The sequence below is a fragment of the Falco rusticolus genome, chromosome 2 (assembly GCF_015220075.1).
Source record: "Falco rusticolus isolate bFalRus1 chromosome 2, bFalRus1.pri, whole genome shotgun sequence".
Classification (NCBI taxonomy): Eukaryota; Metazoa; Chordata; class Aves; order Falconiformes; family Falconidae; genus Falco; species Falco rusticolus.
In genome coordinates this window covers 64,436,580-64,453,132 of record NC_051188.1, presented here as the reverse complement: position 1 = coordinate 64,453,132, position 16,553 = coordinate 64,436,580, and the positions used below count along the sequence as shown (strand labels likewise).

General features: G+C 38.8%; 1 protein-coding gene across 8 annotated transcripts in view; it reads right to left on the bottom strand.

The window, feature by feature from the left end:
* Positions 1-215: 215 nt before the first annotated feature.
* ATP11A (ATPase phospholipid transporting 11A) overlaps positions 216-16,553 on the bottom strand; it is a 131,667-nt gene continuing 115,329 nt past the window's right edge. For 2 of the 8 annotated variants that reach the window (XM_037376304.1, XM_037376305.1), the window contains 5 exons: positions 14,082-14,147; positions 13,683-13,786; positions 11,627-11,792; positions 9,611-9,699; positions 4,336-4,445 (listed from right to left, as the gene is read on the bottom strand). In XM_037376304.1, coding sequence (XP_037232201.1) covers positions 9,622-9,699; positions 11,627-11,792; positions 13,683-13,786; positions 14,082-14,147 — 414 coding nt within the window. In that variant the 3' untranslated portion in view covers positions 4,336-4,445; positions 9,611-9,621. Of the gene's footprint in view, positions 4,446-6,785; positions 6,902-9,610; positions 9,700-11,626; positions 11,793-13,682; positions 13,787-14,081; positions 14,148-16,553 lie in introns of all 8 variants that reach the window. The other 6 variants (XM_037376298.1, XM_037376300.1, XM_037376301.1 and 3 more) reach the window with 5 other exon arrangements.

Sequence of the window (16,553 nt, the reverse complement as noted above, 5' to 3'; positions counted from 1 at the left end):
TGGAAGAACTTTACCCATTTATCCAATCTCTGCAGGAGGAACAAAGCCCTCCTGGACTGCTACCAATTTCTATTTGCTCTGCAACGAGCCCCACGCACCGCTTGTGTTCCAGCTTTCTCTGAATTTCCCTTTTCGTTGCTTTTTTAGCTGGCTACATATACTCTCTGAAATTAAATGTGACTACAAGCATACTCAGTAACAGAATCAAACACCCATTGAATTTTCTGTTATCTACTTACATTTTATTACAGACTAATATGAAATCATCTCATATTCATACTAGAATTATTTTAATTACTCGTGAGCAAACTTAAACCGGTCTTGGATGTTTATATTTATTGCAAGCAGATTCATGTCTCCTGCTTATATATTCTACATAAGGATCCAAAATGTGACTGAATATAAACAAGTTATATTTGGTTATCTACAGAAATAAAAGTTAAAAATAGCACTGAAAAGAAACTTTACAGTAATGCATTCACACACTGACTCTTCAAATCAAATAAATGAAGTGGTATAGGATAATCTAAACATTCGATTTGAAGGCTGATTTATTTTCAAATAAATGCACCTATATTTGTACAATTAAAAATAAGTGTCAGAATTTGGTGCTGATGACTACAGACATCTTTAATGTTTAATGCACAGATAACTACCCCCCAGCCCCCATACAGCAACTTTCGCAGATTCTACTTTACATTAGATCATGAAAGGACATTTTAAATGCAATGCGTACATAGCACAGAATTTGTGTCAGAGACAAAACAGATTGAAATTCTGTGAATTTTCATAAGGTAAAAAATTAAAGCTATATAAATTGATTTTTAGGTTATTCTGCAAAGTAGAATCACGCGCTTTTTCACTTTCGTAATACTTTCACAAATTTCCATTAAAGCTTTTTTTAACAGAAACAGTAGCATGAGCACAATGATCCCACTGGCTTCCAAAAGAAAAGTAGCGCTGTTGCTCAGTTAAGCTATGTTTCTCTTTTTACATTTGCAAGCCAGTTGGGTCAAGACAAACAGGCTAATGCAAGCGAGAAAGTAAACTGTAAGCTTTTATATTAAGTGGCCGAACAAACAATTATTGTACATGGTAAAACAAAAAAGAACTTTCGCCACAAGCCACTGCAGGAATATATGAACTTCAGTGGCCGAAAAGCTTGAAATACTTTCTAAGTAAGTCTTCACATACATTTGGTTAGCGCTTACCAGTTTCAAGACATTTACAGAAGCAGTTATGGAGACACTATGCTGTTAAAGCTGCAACAGTTTAAACAAGGCAAGTTAGGAAGTTACATAGATTTTTATATTTTTCCTCTTTAATTCTTTTTTTTTTTAATACATAAAAATCTGTCTCCTTTCAGTGTCCCATCCATAATAAAACATCCTAATGCATTTTGATCTAACTTCTACTGTTTCATCTTTGTATTGGCTGATCCACTTAGAATGAAACTCCAAGTTAACGCCTGCTGCAGTGGACTAGGTTTGCAAGGCAACAGTAACAGGGACCAAAGCAAAAGCACATCAAGCACATTTGAGTTGGTTTTACATTTTTGCCATTAAACATTCTACTTTAACAAACAAACTACCAACTTTTAAAGGTAAAAGTATTGCTAAACCAAAGCAGAAACTTCCACTTGAATTCAAGCATTCTTTCTCCTCCAAAAAATGACATGCTCAACTAAAATTTCCCAAGCAGGTGTTTCAGCCTGAATAACATCATGAATAATTTCTAAGTGCAGGGCTACATGAAGTTTGCAATGAGCTGCTTTGTTAGTAGGCAGAACAGGAATGCAGCATTTTCAAAAACATCAAGCAAAAAATCTCCTTATTTAAGGCTAAAAGATGGAAATCAGAAAAGTAAAAAAGCAGGAGGCTTTACAGAGTAAAAAAGCTTGCAGTAATAGTATAGCACTCGAAGTACAGTGCTCTAATCGCCACGATCACAAATACCAATGAAACATTAATAGTTTGGGTGAGACTGACAGAGCAATAGACCTATATTTCTTATTTGACATTCATTAGAATTTTAACATTCAGCCACAACTCCACTCTAAGCTAAATTTAAGTGGCCAAAACTCATAGGTATAAAAAAAGCCTTCAAAACATATACTTAAAAAAAATAGAAATGGTGTGTTAACAAATGTATGCGTAAAACAGATTTATAAATAGCTACAGTATGAAAAATATTTCAGTGCAAAGGCAATTTTAAGATTTCTAAAAAATACATTACAAATAATTTGTTAACTACACACAAGAAATTTGTCACTGCTACTGGTATAAAATTTATACCCATATTAACTTTTTAAAAATATATACACCAGTGTTTTATGTAGGGGACAGTTCTAACTGACCAACATTCAAGTCTGCAATGGCAAGTATATGTACACACACCCACACACATATGTATGTATTTCAAAATGTTACTGCTAAGAGGACATTCTTTGAAACTTAAAAGTGCTACATGTTAAATGGTAAAAATACCTTCATCTGTGGTGCTCATCATTAGACTTTTAAAAATTCTCTTATCTTTGGTATACTGAAAATTTCACAACTCACTTTATCATCTACTTGTCCCAGGGCATTTTAACAATAGTTCACTGTTTGTTTAATGTGAAGATCACTCGAACTATTGTGAGGGACGTTTCCTAGTAAGTGCATTCTTTTTTATTGAAAAGTAAATTGCTAAGTAAACTGTTTTACCTCTGTTGGTTTTTTTAAACACAAAACGGGAAATAATTTTTCTCTGCCACCCTAGTCCATTCAAACGACAACTAACTATATCTTGGCCAGGTCTTCCAATAGAGTCTGCAGATCGGACTCCAAATAATTTGTTTTCACATTGAAATAACTTTTTAGCTAATGTCCTCCCAGAGGTATTTAATGACTATGGTTATTAACCAGTTCTAACCACCAGGCTGAAATTGGTTGAAATCAGATTACTCCTTCAGATATTTTTGCACCCCGAAATAAAACACTGGACTAAAGAAACAAGACAAGGACAGAGCTAATACTTGAATTAGTGCAAGGTAACATAAATGTAGCAGAGAAAACAGAAGTGCAAGTTGGCTGTCATTCTTAAAGTAATTCAGACAGAATCCTTGCAGTCAAACTACTTTCTGTATCACAACCACAGCTCAACTGTTAGTAAACAGCCGTGTGCCACCTCGTGGTTTGCTTACCAAAGTTAACAGTTGCGTGCTTTGTAATACATCTACCAAGCCAATTAGCCAGGATTTAACCATACACACAACAACAACAACAAAAAAAAAAATCAAAATTCAGAGGATGAACCCCGATAGTAAAAGATGATTACTTGGAAAAACAGCCTTTCTTTTTTTAAGGAAAAAAATGTGTCTAAAAAGGCTTAATATATAATACTTTCTGCTATGCATATTTTACAATCATGGGGATAGAAGCGGGAACACCGGGTAATCTCCACCTTTGACAAATTCACAAAGACCTTTTAGGCATTCGTTTCTAGAGCAGATATCAACATTGATGATATTTACCTATTTAACAGCCAACTTGACTTCATAAAGTGTGTATATACTCTACACAAGGATTGCTTTGCCTATCTTTCTATGGGGGAAAACTAACTGAAAACCAGACACAGCCCTGATTTGGCCACTTACAAGGAAGTGAACATTAGAGAGTGTTTCTTGAAAGCAGATTTGCACAGAGGAAACACCAGTTTGTTCTACAGAAAGAGCAAAGAAAGAAAAACGACAGAGGAAAATCAGAAACAGCACTTGTTAAATACGCTTTAGGAGACTTTCATGGGAGATAACTGAGGTCATTGCTTCTGGCTGAAAATTAAAACTGTTGATCTCAAAATGTAGGTCACTGACTGAAACTATACACTTCAAGTAACAAAAGAAAATTACTAAAGATGACAGAAGCAGTAAATGCACAGAAGTCTTGACACAGGATGGAGAGAATTTTTAGTGCTACCCGTCTCACAGTACCAGACTGTGCAGATTGATCATTGCTCCAGTAGTTCAAAACATAAAAAGAGGCCTATTTTCCTGGAAGGGTTCATACTTCTAGCTCTTGATCCTGTTTGTCTGAACACTACCTCAGACAGCAAAAGCCACATATAGTTTAATATATTTGTGACATGTTTGTTTCCTGAAAAAAGAAATAAACAAAATACAGTTTTTAAAGGCTTGACTTGGTGTTCTGTCATACAGATGTTTCCAAACCTGACCCACTGTAGCGGTAGCCTGCACTGGGACGGCAATGCTTATTTGAATAACCAAAGACAGATGGAAGTACTGAATAATCAACACCTTTCCAGTGCGTAAACATCATTTTTTTAGAATGAGAATTAGACCTTCTTGCTGGGGAATTGCTGCAGTCACTGCTCCTGTATCTTGGGCTTTTCAGACAGGCAAGAGGTGTGAATTCCGAGATGTGCTCCTGACAGTGCCTCGATGCATTCTGTTAAAGGGAAAAAAACCCCAAACACACAGTAAATAAGATGATCTCAGAGCTAAAAGTCTACAATTACACTCTTTCACAGGGCCACTGTGCTTTTTCACTGGATCACCACTCAGGCTATTTGTTTCATGCAAAGGTATAACCCTTCATGTTGTTGAGCAATCAATCACTTTCAACATGATTATTTTTACATTAAGGCCTACAGAATCAGGCATAATTTTACATAAAATCTCTACACCTGATAATGGCCTCTTTAGAGAACAGATGAAGACGCAGAGGACTGATTTCAAGTTGAATTGTTACAGATTGTTTATCTTTCATTTTGCCATCTCTCTTGGTACATCTTTTTATCTCTGAACTTCTTTAGTCAAGACTTCTTATGGGGAATTTTAAGGCAGGACAGATTCAAGTACTTTGCCCTGTACTTCCAAAGAGAGGGTTGTGCTGATAGATGAAAGTACTGGGGGTTTAATGCACTTGTTTTTGCATTGATTTTGGACTTGCTTAGGTTACATGTTGCATCTATACAGGCAATTTATACTACACATCACAATACTATCTTGGCCTAATTGTCCCTCAAAATTTATCTGTACCACATAATCAGTCCACTCTCGCAGAATCAGCACTTCCACTCAGGAATTACTCACAACTACAGTTAACACCACAACTGCATGAGAAGACCCTGGAACATGTGCACAAACTAACAGAAAATCAGCACAGCACCTTTCCCGATGAGTTTATCTAATTCTTCTCACTAAATGTACATATCATTTCCAGGTATAGAGGTATGGAGGTTATGTGACAGTATTTAAGATATAAATGCATTGTAAGTGTGATTCAAATCAATGTTATCAATCACTCTCTCCATGAACGAGATATAAGCCAGCTGATCCTCTGTGCTTCATCGCCCCCTTTCTCCTTCTCTGTTAACCGCAAAACAGTAGCAAAGGGAACAAAATCACAAAATAAATATTAATGATATAGCTTATAGAAGTCTGGCTGACATTTAATACTACACTTCTAATGCCAACCACACGCTTAAGACACTATTCTTCCATAACCGTGAGCAATCAGAAAGCTCTTTTCAATGGATACTCTTGGAAAAGTCAAACTATACCGAACTGCTCACGAACAGTGAGGCCTGTGTTCTTTTAAATACATATATAGACCAAATACCACCATTGATACAGAAAAATATAGATAATGAAGCAACAGAGAGACTTTGTTTTGGAAATGTCAGAGGGAGTAGTCATACACTGTACAGTAACTACTTTTCCTAGTCTTCCAGCTAGAAAGTGAAGCATTTTAGTTACCATATGTATTTCTAAAAATCACGCTTTTTCTACACATAGCTCCAAGGCAAGTGTTTTCAATCTGCCGTGCCTGAAGCTACTCAAGAAAGCTGGGGGTTTCTACTAATACTTGTCTAGTAGTCATTAAATCAAAAGCACCCCTCAACCTCCTTCAAACCTTAGAGCCCATTACACTGCATTTGTCCTCTTCACATATTGGTACTTTGCACCTTCACTTGATTCCTTGTGTGCTGCTTTTGTGGTCAGGAGAGCATGAAGGGGCTGGAGCAGATACAGCATCCAGGTGGGAATGTATCCGAGTAAAAAGTGGACCTTCTTATAGTTGTTGATGTGATCAGTGGTGTGGCAAGAAGATGAAGTAAAGCGGAGAACTTCATTCTGCTGCCCTAACGTTTGGAGGACTTAGGAGCTCACCACTCATGCTGCTGTCTGGGGTGTTTGGCAAGACTGCCATGCTTTTCATCCCAGGCAGTGATGCAGCAACGCGCTGGTCTATGCAGAACACATTACTGTGGTAGGTACCATCAGGTATAGAGCCCCTGTCTCCTGACCCAAGATCCTATTCACAAGTAACTCACTTCCTTTGTCTGGTTATCTTCTTGTTCTGCCACTTGCATTTGGTCTATATATGTATTCAAGAGTATGAGAGATGATGGATAAACTGTTTGGGTGTGAGAATCACTTTGACTTTATGTATTCTACACTATGGTGTAATGTGAGTACACTGCAATGACAACTGCAGTTCTTACAGAACAAATGTCACACCACACCTATATGTAACACAATCTATTTTTAGATCTTTAATAAGGGTATATTGTTTCATTGTTTTGCCTTACGTGAGGAAGTGTCTGAGAAAAAAATCTTACCTGTGGCATGGAACATCTCTTGCAAAAACTAGGCTCTCCAAGTAAAACATAATGATTTTGTATCAATATTGAAAAAGTACATCAAAAACTCTGGAGGAAACAGTTGATTTGTAAATAGCACAGTTCACCAATAGAAATTAATCCAAACTGGCAACACGTACAGTACTGTTACCTAGCTTTGATCTAATTATGGCTCGGAAGCTGAAAGATTTCCTTCAAGAAGTGGCCCATCGCTGTTCGCCAGTGCATTTAGGGCTGTTTTATGTCTCATACTCTTCTGCAAGGATGAGGAAAAACAGTGAGACTCTTGCTGAATAGAAGAGGGAAATGTGAATGAATTGTACCATTTAGTACAAATGCACTACTGTAAGCAAATTCCTGTGAAAGTGACAGATTTTCTGATAGATTTAAAATGGAAAGGTTGTCTGGTGTAAAACAAGGTTTCTACTTCTTGATCCTGAGGCTAATTAACCCTTTGAGCCACCCTGAGGATGTTTTTAATTCCATTTCAAACTCTGTTTTTAAGTAAAAATACTTAATTACTCTCAAAAGCACTTAACTGTACCATGACTAAGCACCATGGGCTTTGTGTCCTGCCCCTCTGACAACAACCTGTACTCAATGGGAGAGGTCCCCGGGATACAATGAGGCCAAATCGATTCCAAATTAAGGAGCGGACATCCCGCTTCGCTGCTCCCCAGAACAACTGGCCCACTGAAGGGGGTGCTACACACTGAAGGGTGATGGGGCCAGCGCTAACGAAGGCTGACTTACAGCTTAGTCATTACACCCTGGGGAGAGAGGGCAGGGGAGTTACCAAGGCAACTTCTTCCATGGGATTCAAATATTGCAACAGCAAGATCCATTTCTTTGTTTTCCATAGAAGAGGAGCCTGACACATGACAAAGGCAACAGTTTGCTGGTGACCAGTTTTCTAAGAGCCCCGTGCAGTTGTTCAACAGCAGCTAAGCCCATTGAGGAACAGAAGAATGATGGATCCCCAGAGAGGCTTCCCCAGGCAAAAAGTACCAGTCTGGGTTTCCCCAAGCGCAGCAAAGCGTAGAGATCTCGTAAGGAGGCTGATGGGCCAATCTTGTGGCTGAAGTGAAAGTGAAGTAAAAAAAACATCCATCAGAAGCGAAGAGAAAAATGTTTCTTATAAAGGGATGAAAGCACAGAAGTTATTTACAGCTCAGAATCTAAACACCTGGTATTTCAGCCACAAAATGCTTGGGATTGCTGAAACCCTGTCAATTGAAGTGACAATTATAAAAAGGAAAAAAGGATAATTTAAAGTGAATTTATATTTTCCCTAACAGAGCTGCTGAGCTTCTGTTATTAATGAAACAAGAATTTGAAAAAAGGAAATCTAATCAATTAATGTAGATTGGACACATTAAAATAAATACCCTACTGCTTTTTAAAGGTAAAGGTTGAAAGAAACCTCACAGCTGCACAATTTCCAGCGAAAGCACAAAATTCAGTTTGTTTCATTGAGCCGCAGAGTCACTGGGACTACATGTATAAGAAACGAGCAGATTTTTGACTAAAATTACCAAAAGGCAACAGATTCCTCCAAAGCTTTTGCAGAATTCATGTTCAGAATTCATGTTTTAGCCCAAGAAAGACAACAGTTCATACTTGTGTGTATGCACATATATGTATATATAAAAATATACATGCACATATATATACATGTACTTGTATGTACATATACGTATGTGTATACACACGTATGTGTTTGTGTGTGCATATATATCTGTCACTAAAAAGCTCAAAAACCCCCAGAGCTAAATCTGGAATGTTTAAAAACCTCTGAATGGTAATGATGGTAAACGATCATCCACCAGAGACTGGAATGACTTGCAAATAATTGAAAACTTGAAAGGCATCCAAATAGCTTCAAAGGCTTTATGTGATCTTACTGCCTGAGGAGAACTGATATAGTAACCTGGGAGGTGGCGGCTAGTCATGCGTTAATCTCTTTAACTGTTCCAGAAGCCCTTTTATTACAAATAAAGCAATATAGCTTATAAGAATGCAGTAAGTTTAAAAAGAATTGTTTAAAAGGTCAGCTCAAACCAACCCTAAGGCACTTAAGAGCCAATTTTAGCCAGAATTTTCAATAGTGAAAAAACTGTGTATTTTCCCTGTCACCTATGTAATTACAGCCAATTTTATTGACTATACATTTTTGAAGGGGGAAAGAAGAAGGAAATGTATTTTTTATCTTAACCAGTAAAGAAACAAAGATATAAAATGTGCAATGGAAACCAACAGTCTCCTAGTATTCAGCAAAAAATAATTTTCTTGCAGACTGTAGGGAAGCCAAGATTTACTAGCATTTCTTCTCCATTTGTATTTTATCAAATGCCATATATTTCTGGATCTTGAGCTGTTTTTGTGCTAGAAAGAGCACAGAATGTCATAAAATGGAATAAGGAAAGCTCAGTTTCAAAATGCGTGCTGGAAATAATATATTAATAAAAAGTTGCATTTTCTTTTATCACAGCAGAGCAAATACATTAATGAATTCTAAAGACCACTTAAATGGTTTCCAGTACCACATTTTCTGTATGATGCTAGTTAACATCAGCATAATCAGAATTATCACTTCTTTGTGTGACAGCTATTCAATTGACTCGGGTACAATGCAAACATGACATGCATTCACCTACAGAGACCAATGACTAAAATGGGTATCTAAGAATCCTAGATTCTTGAGGCAGAAACATTATGTAAAATACAGTAACAACAGCAACAAAAATGGTAGTGATAGTGATGGATTCTGACAATGATTCATAGACTCTTTGAGATAAACAAACAGAAGAAGGAAAAAACTACGCTAAAAAGTATTCTTCAAAATATGAGTTGATGTGAATCAGATATGGAGATAATGAGTACGGTAAATAACTTCTGATGATAAACTTTACACTGTCCTTTGAATGAAACGGCCAAGCATGCAGAAAGGCAGGAAAAAAGTCACCTTTTGTTCCATTAGAAACTTAGACTGCTTGAAGTCTGAGAAAGCATAAAGATGGTGGACTGCTCAACAGAAAGGCACTGATGTTTAGTCTGATTTCCCCAGGAGATTGTACGAGGTAACCGTGCACATCATTTATGTTTAAAGCAAGGTAGCAGTAATTTAGACAAAGCAGATTGGAAGACAGGAAGAAACAGAGAGAGGAAAGAAGAAACACAAGGGATATATCTGGTTAAAAGTCAAAGATTTTCTACGAAACATTAAAAAATGAATACTGCCAATGTTAAGCCCACAGTCTGCTTTGCAATTGATTCATTTTCCAGCACTAATATACAATGTCTGTAAGAAATGCTTTCTATTGCTAGCTTGTTTCTTGCATTAACCCATCCTCATTCCCTCTCTTTAGACTTCTAAATTAAACGTGCAGAACCTATACCAAGATCAACTTCTTCCTCAAGTAGCATACATGGCAAAGAGATATCCATTAAAGACATCAAAATAGAAAACCACTAAATACTGATCTGCCTGGCAATGCTTTTCTGTTATTCTTTATTCTTTTCTGTCCTCCTGAAGTGGGCATTTTCACAACTATACATTCAAGGTACAAATGTCCAAAGCAATGGCAAGCGGTATGGAAATTTTACTTTCATTGGAAGTGAAGTTCCTTTATTCCTTTCCTCTTAATGCAAAGTATCTTCTCAAACATCAAAACGCTAACTAATCCCTACCCACACAGTTGCTGGTAAACTCATTACTTTAACCTACCAGTGGTAGTTGATGGGCTGAAAAGGGCAAGGGCAGTAGCATTAAGTTTTAGGTGCGACACCTCTACTGTCCTTCACCTTCTAACATATACAATATATGAAAGTTTGTTGGGGTCAAAAATACAGGTAACATTTTCTGTTGAGGCTGGTCTGATGGCCCCCGAATAGTACCATGCTTCCCACAGCTCCTGGCTTCCCTTGCAGCCTCGGCAGGGCAAGCCTGTATTTACACAGCAGCTTCTCCTTTTGGGCTGATCAGAAGAAAGGAGACTAGTACTCTTCCCACTGGCACAGCAAGGCACATTTAAGTGAAATAGTGTATCAGAACAGGCAAAATGTAAGTTGAAATATAAAAAGAGGGAAAAATGATTACTAGAATGTGAATAAGTTTTAATACATGTGTTTTTGTAACAGGCACAGCATCAGTAAAAAGTAGTGTGCTAAGAAAGTATCATATGGCACAGATCATGCAATATAAATGTTGGCATGAGTTTACTATATATTCCTTACCAACTTACTATATATTCATCACATTTATTTTAAGCGTATAAATTCTAGATTTGTTCAACACACATGCAGTTGTAGAGTCCCTTGGTATGGGATTGCAACTGCTTGTGCAAAGCCCTACGTTAAAGGGGATTTCAATAAAATCACACGCTCCCTTCCTATTAGTTTTATTTTGAACTTATCTTATTTTAGCGGTTTTCCATTTCAGATAAGTATGCTCAGCTTGCACGGTAAATGCTAAAATGTCCACGTTAGAGTTACATTTAGGCAGTAAAATGACTTGGTGTGAAAGATAATTACTTCAATTCAGGGGTGTGGGCAGTGCCTCTGAATACTCCAGAAGAGCAGGCACACTTGCTGTCCAGACCGACGGAAGTGCATCCGATCCATCCTCACGGAGTTCCCAGTCCCCCTGCCTTTATCTCCTCAAATCAGAAATCATGTTGAGCCATGTACCTGCCTCCCACCATCCTCACCAGCTGACTTCCTGGTGGTTGCTGGTCCAGAGGCGCAGGGTTTGCCCCAGGACTCAGGTAAATACCACCTGGCAGCATGTTTTACTGTACTGCTCAGAAGGGGCTGGTGTACAACCAGGGAGTGATATACACCTGTACTGGCTTCAGTGGTTAAACCACAACACCACAGATGGGGAACCTCTGTTCTAATCTTGTCTCTAATCTTGAAAGAGGTCTAATTATTAGAGAGTTGTGATACAAAAGACTAGCTTCACAATGAAAAATATTTTTACCTGGATTCTTTCTGTTGCTGTAGGCCACAACTGTCTGCATAAGACCTTCTTGAGAACATCTGGAAGAAGGCTGACAGTTATGAGCAGAATTATACCCAGCCACGCAGGACCACTAGACAGCATTTGCATGAACACATAATACATCCTCTGATAATTGAGAAAAGGCCTGGCAGGAAAAAGATTAAATAGATATTACACTTCAATACGCGAGACTGGCAACGTTAAATACAAAAGTTATGACAGTGATGAAATATTTCAGGGTCAGCTTCCCAGTTTGCGGGAGTTCACCCATCCCAGTTTTCTCAGGAGATCTAAACACGCACTGGCTAAGATAACTATCTTCCTCTTGACTTCCAGGCTGCAGGAAATACCATGTTGTCCTCTCTCCCATGCTGCCTCTCCCTTGCAAAGACAAACTAAGTCACATTTGTATTCTGTTTATGCTCTTCCATCTACTCCTTATCTTGCCTCAGATATTTTCCACCTTTCTTCTCAGTGTTCCACCCATCACTTCCCTCCTCTTTCCCAACGCACACTCGTTTGCCTGTATCCTCAGGGTAAGGCTTGTTGACCACACCTTTCTTCATAACTCTCAAGCTCCCCAAAGCATCTCTCATGGTGTCATGTTATGCTCCCTAACCTGTTCACCACGATGGTATGTGCCCCCACTGTCACTACCTTCACTTTTGTGTCTCCCTGTACCTCCATGGCAGCTGTGTGGTCATTAAAATGCCATCACTGTACAGTAACAGGAACCGGAGGCCGAATTTACTGAGCGCAAAGACCAAAGCACACTTTGCAGCAACACTGCAGTATAAAGGCCTCCTACCAGTAGGGCTGTTTCCTGCTAGTTTCCAAAATTTGACAGAATCTTTGCATTCTAAAAAGGTGGCCACGTTAAACTACATTGCTACATGTAAATAGTCACATCTCTAATACACAGCAAGGCTGGCTGGAAAACATTATCAGGAGAATTCGTTTTTGCAAACTGTTTTCATTCTGAAGCTGAAGAAACTGAGATCTGATCTTAATGGGGGAAAAAAAAAACCCAAAATCAACAACAAAACAAAACAAAGAGGCTACTGAATATCCAAGGAGTTGACAGGTGGTTACTCATTTGCAAAGGACACATTGAAATACAAATCCTTGCTCCAAATTAGATGGCACCTTAATCACCATGCAACAGTTAACCTCTGCTTTCTCTCTGGTCCCCTAAAATGTTTACTTATATCTACAAAGCAGAACAGCTCCAGCAGAAGAAGTCAGAAAAGGTAACCTTGTAACTTGGCACTCTACAGGTGAGAAATGCAAATTAAGTTCCTGATGGCTATCAGGCATAGTAAGAACTTGAATTTGTTTCAACTCTATCTCCTTCCCAAACATTTCTCTTTCAAGTAAACGGAATTTTTTAATAGATTAAAAAAAAAAAATAAGGCAAACCAACCACTTTCAATCAGCTACATACAAGAGTTTACTAATTCTTAAAAAGCTTGTTACCAACAGTAGAACAAGTAGGTGCTCCGACATTGCTCATACAGTAAATCTACTTTGCTAAACAAGGGGACAAATAATGAGCTCAAACACAAGGACTCCTGGTCATCCACACAGCTTCAATGTGAGTTCCACTCCCTGTCTCTAGTTTACACTGCTACAGCTAGCTCCCTCCAAGACAAGCCCAGGAGGCGGGTGACTGGCCCCAGGCTGCATAGATGTGACCCACTCCATGACATTTTGCCTCAGATATGCAGCCTCAGCTCCTTAGACCAACCTTTGCACTGCTTTCCACTGACACTACTGAGTAGCCCCAGTAGCAGCCTGAAGTCTGATATTCTTCTCCTCATACTCTTCTTTAAGAGTATTTTAGCAGACAGTCAGTGAAAGAAGAGCTGAGCATTCTCTAATTACCATTACTGATGTGTTTAAAATGTGATTGCTATTGGGAGTTCTGCAGTATATAAAAGCTAAATTTAATTCTGTTTGCAACAAAAAGGTGAAATACGTAATAACTTTGTTTCTGAAACAACTTTTGCAATGAGATTTAGATTAGGGTTCATACCAAATAATTCCTCCCCAGAGCAGAGAAAAGATAATGTAGAATACCAGCGATCCCCAGATCATGAAGTGATTTATCCATGTCCAATAGTGAGTATCTAGCGCAAGCTGAAAAAAAACCAAATGAGATTATATGGTGTTATTACTATCTAGAAGCAACAGAACACTCAGCAGGAAATGAAATAAAATGACATCCTTTGAAAAAAGGGAAGGATTCTGCACAGAATTAGCTAAAAAAAAAAGTTTTTCAATTTTGAGGAAAGTTAAGAAGGCACAAATAGCAAAATCTGTATATAAACTAATATGACAATGTGTGGTTGTAGAGGGAAACTAATATAAGTAAGCAGCAACTAGAAGACAAGCTCTAAGAAAGTTTCAATGGATAATACACAGAATAACTTACCTTCAAGGTAACCGTGAATACGAGCACAGTAAACACCAGTGTTCCAAAGGTCCAGTTTCCAAACATCTATAAAAAATGGTCCAAAGCAGTTACAGGTAATATTGCCCAATACTTTGGTGAATTGTCCAGAATAACCTCTTAAAGCTATATATTGCTTTGTATCAGGAACTGACACTTAAGCAAAACTACTGAATTCTTACATCATTCTACCCATTCTATCCAGTGCAAAGTGTTTTGGTTTCTTGCCCTTGGGTGTACACACCTCAGATTTCATTTTCAGACAGGAAAAAACCACAATCAATGCACTCAAGCTGAAGATCACAGGTATGTTACTTAACAAAAATCAAGTGTAGCACAGTTAATGAATCACTGAGATTCACAAATTAACTGCTGTATTTTCATTAATCTTCTTGGACATCATCTTTTCTCTGATCTCCCTTCTCTGCTGTCCTTGGTACCCCAAGTTTCTTGGGAGGTTCAACAGCATGTTACACAGATGAGTAACAGTACAAGAAAGAATGTGATAACCATCAAAGCCAGGTAAGTACCTAAATGTTCTACATACATTCTAAGACAAAACACTAATACTAATTGTGGTTGATTTTCTCCCCACCTGCATAATGAAATAAAAACAGGGGTTTTTTTGTGTTTGGTTTTGTTGGGGTTTTTTGTTGGTTTAAGTGGGCAGAAATGATCATTAATGCTGATGGAGGGAAAAACTAGTGGTGAGTACGGTCAAAGAAGAGTGCCTGGACTGCAGCAGTTTTCAGATGACAAGGTTCCGGATCCAGAGGAACACTGGGAAAGTAAGCAACAGAGTTAGGTCACTGTATTTTAGGAGAAGACACTGTTTGATTCAGAGTATTGCATCCATGAAAGACAAGGGTGCCCAAGACAATGGAAAGATTTTGGAAGATACAACCGCTGAGGTCTCACGAACTCCCTTCTACAGGAAGACATGGAATTTCAGCAGAAGACGCAGTTGGCCAAGCAGGATGTTTCTCAATGAACAAAAAGGCAAAATAGGAGCATACAACAGATGACAATATGGGCAGGCAGCAAACAGGTAGCATAAAATCATTACTTGGGTACAGAGGAACAAAGACACAGGGCACTGGGGCAGGCTGCCCAGAGGGGCCGTGCAGCCTCCTTCTCTGGGGACATTCAAAACCTGCCTGGACACAACTCTGTGCAACCTGCTGTGGGTGACCCTGCTGTAGCAGGGGCTTGGACTGGATGATCTCCAGAGGTGCCTTCCAGCCCTGGCCATTCTGCCATTCTGTGGAGCCCAGTTAGTGTGGTTAGTGAGGGATGTTGAGGGTGACAAAAAGGATATTTACAGGTATCCTTGCTTCAAAAGGAAAAGGTATGTCCACTGATGGAGTGGTAGGACAACCTAGAGGAAGGTGTTGAAGTGCTTAAATATTCAATACTCTGGATATTAGTCTTCATGACCAAAACCTGCTCCTTGCATTTAACAGCAAAGCTGGGGAAGGAGCAGCCGACAGTGTGGAAGCAACAGGTTAAGGAGTTGTTAAGGAGGGAGAGCACTGGATGCAATGTATTTTGAATTTAACAAGGTGTTTGACACTTGACTTGGACAGCATTCTCATTTGGAAGATTAGGAAGCAGGGGCTGGGCAAACAGGCTGCTACTTGAGTTGAAAACTTTCTGAACCACTGGACTCAAAAGTTTAGTGGTCAATGTCCTTGACGGTTGGCTGCTCTTGATCAGTGAACCACACTAAGGACTGATGCTGGGGCTGATATGGTTGAATGTCTCTGTCAGTGGCCTGGTGGTGACACAGAGAACATCATGAGCAAGCTCCCAGGTGATACAAAAATAGAGAATAGTTGACAGTGAATGGCAGAGTTTCCATCCAGGGAGACGAGACCTCCACTGATTTGAGAAGTGGGCTAATAGACATAAATCAAACAAGGAAAAGAGCACAGTTTTACACCTATGGAGGAGTAACAACATTATATTGGAACTGACTGGCTGAGCAACCGCCCTGCTGCAAAGGAAGCTGCAGTGGGGTTACAGTGGACTCCAGGGTGAATACAATCCTATACTATGTTCTCTCTATACGTCCGGGAAACTGCAAACTGAGCTGTACTGGGAGGAACATGGTCACTAAAGAAAGGTTATTACTCCCACCTACCCAGCTACAGGGAGGTTGAACCTGGAATACCATGCCCAGTTCTGGGCCCCTCAGTTCAAGAGGGATGTGAAAAAAATTGGAAAGGATCAAGTGGCAGGCAACCAAGGTGGTTAGCAGTCTATAGCTGTCCTGTGATGAGAGGTTCAAGGACTTATTTACTGTGGTGGAGGGGAGGTCAAGGAACAACCTAGTAGCTACCCACAATTATTTTAAAAACAATTACAAAGACGAAGAACTGGAACAAACCTCTCTTCAGCAACAAGAAAAAATCTGCTTAGGTATCAGGATAATTTTTTTTACCATGAAGGCAG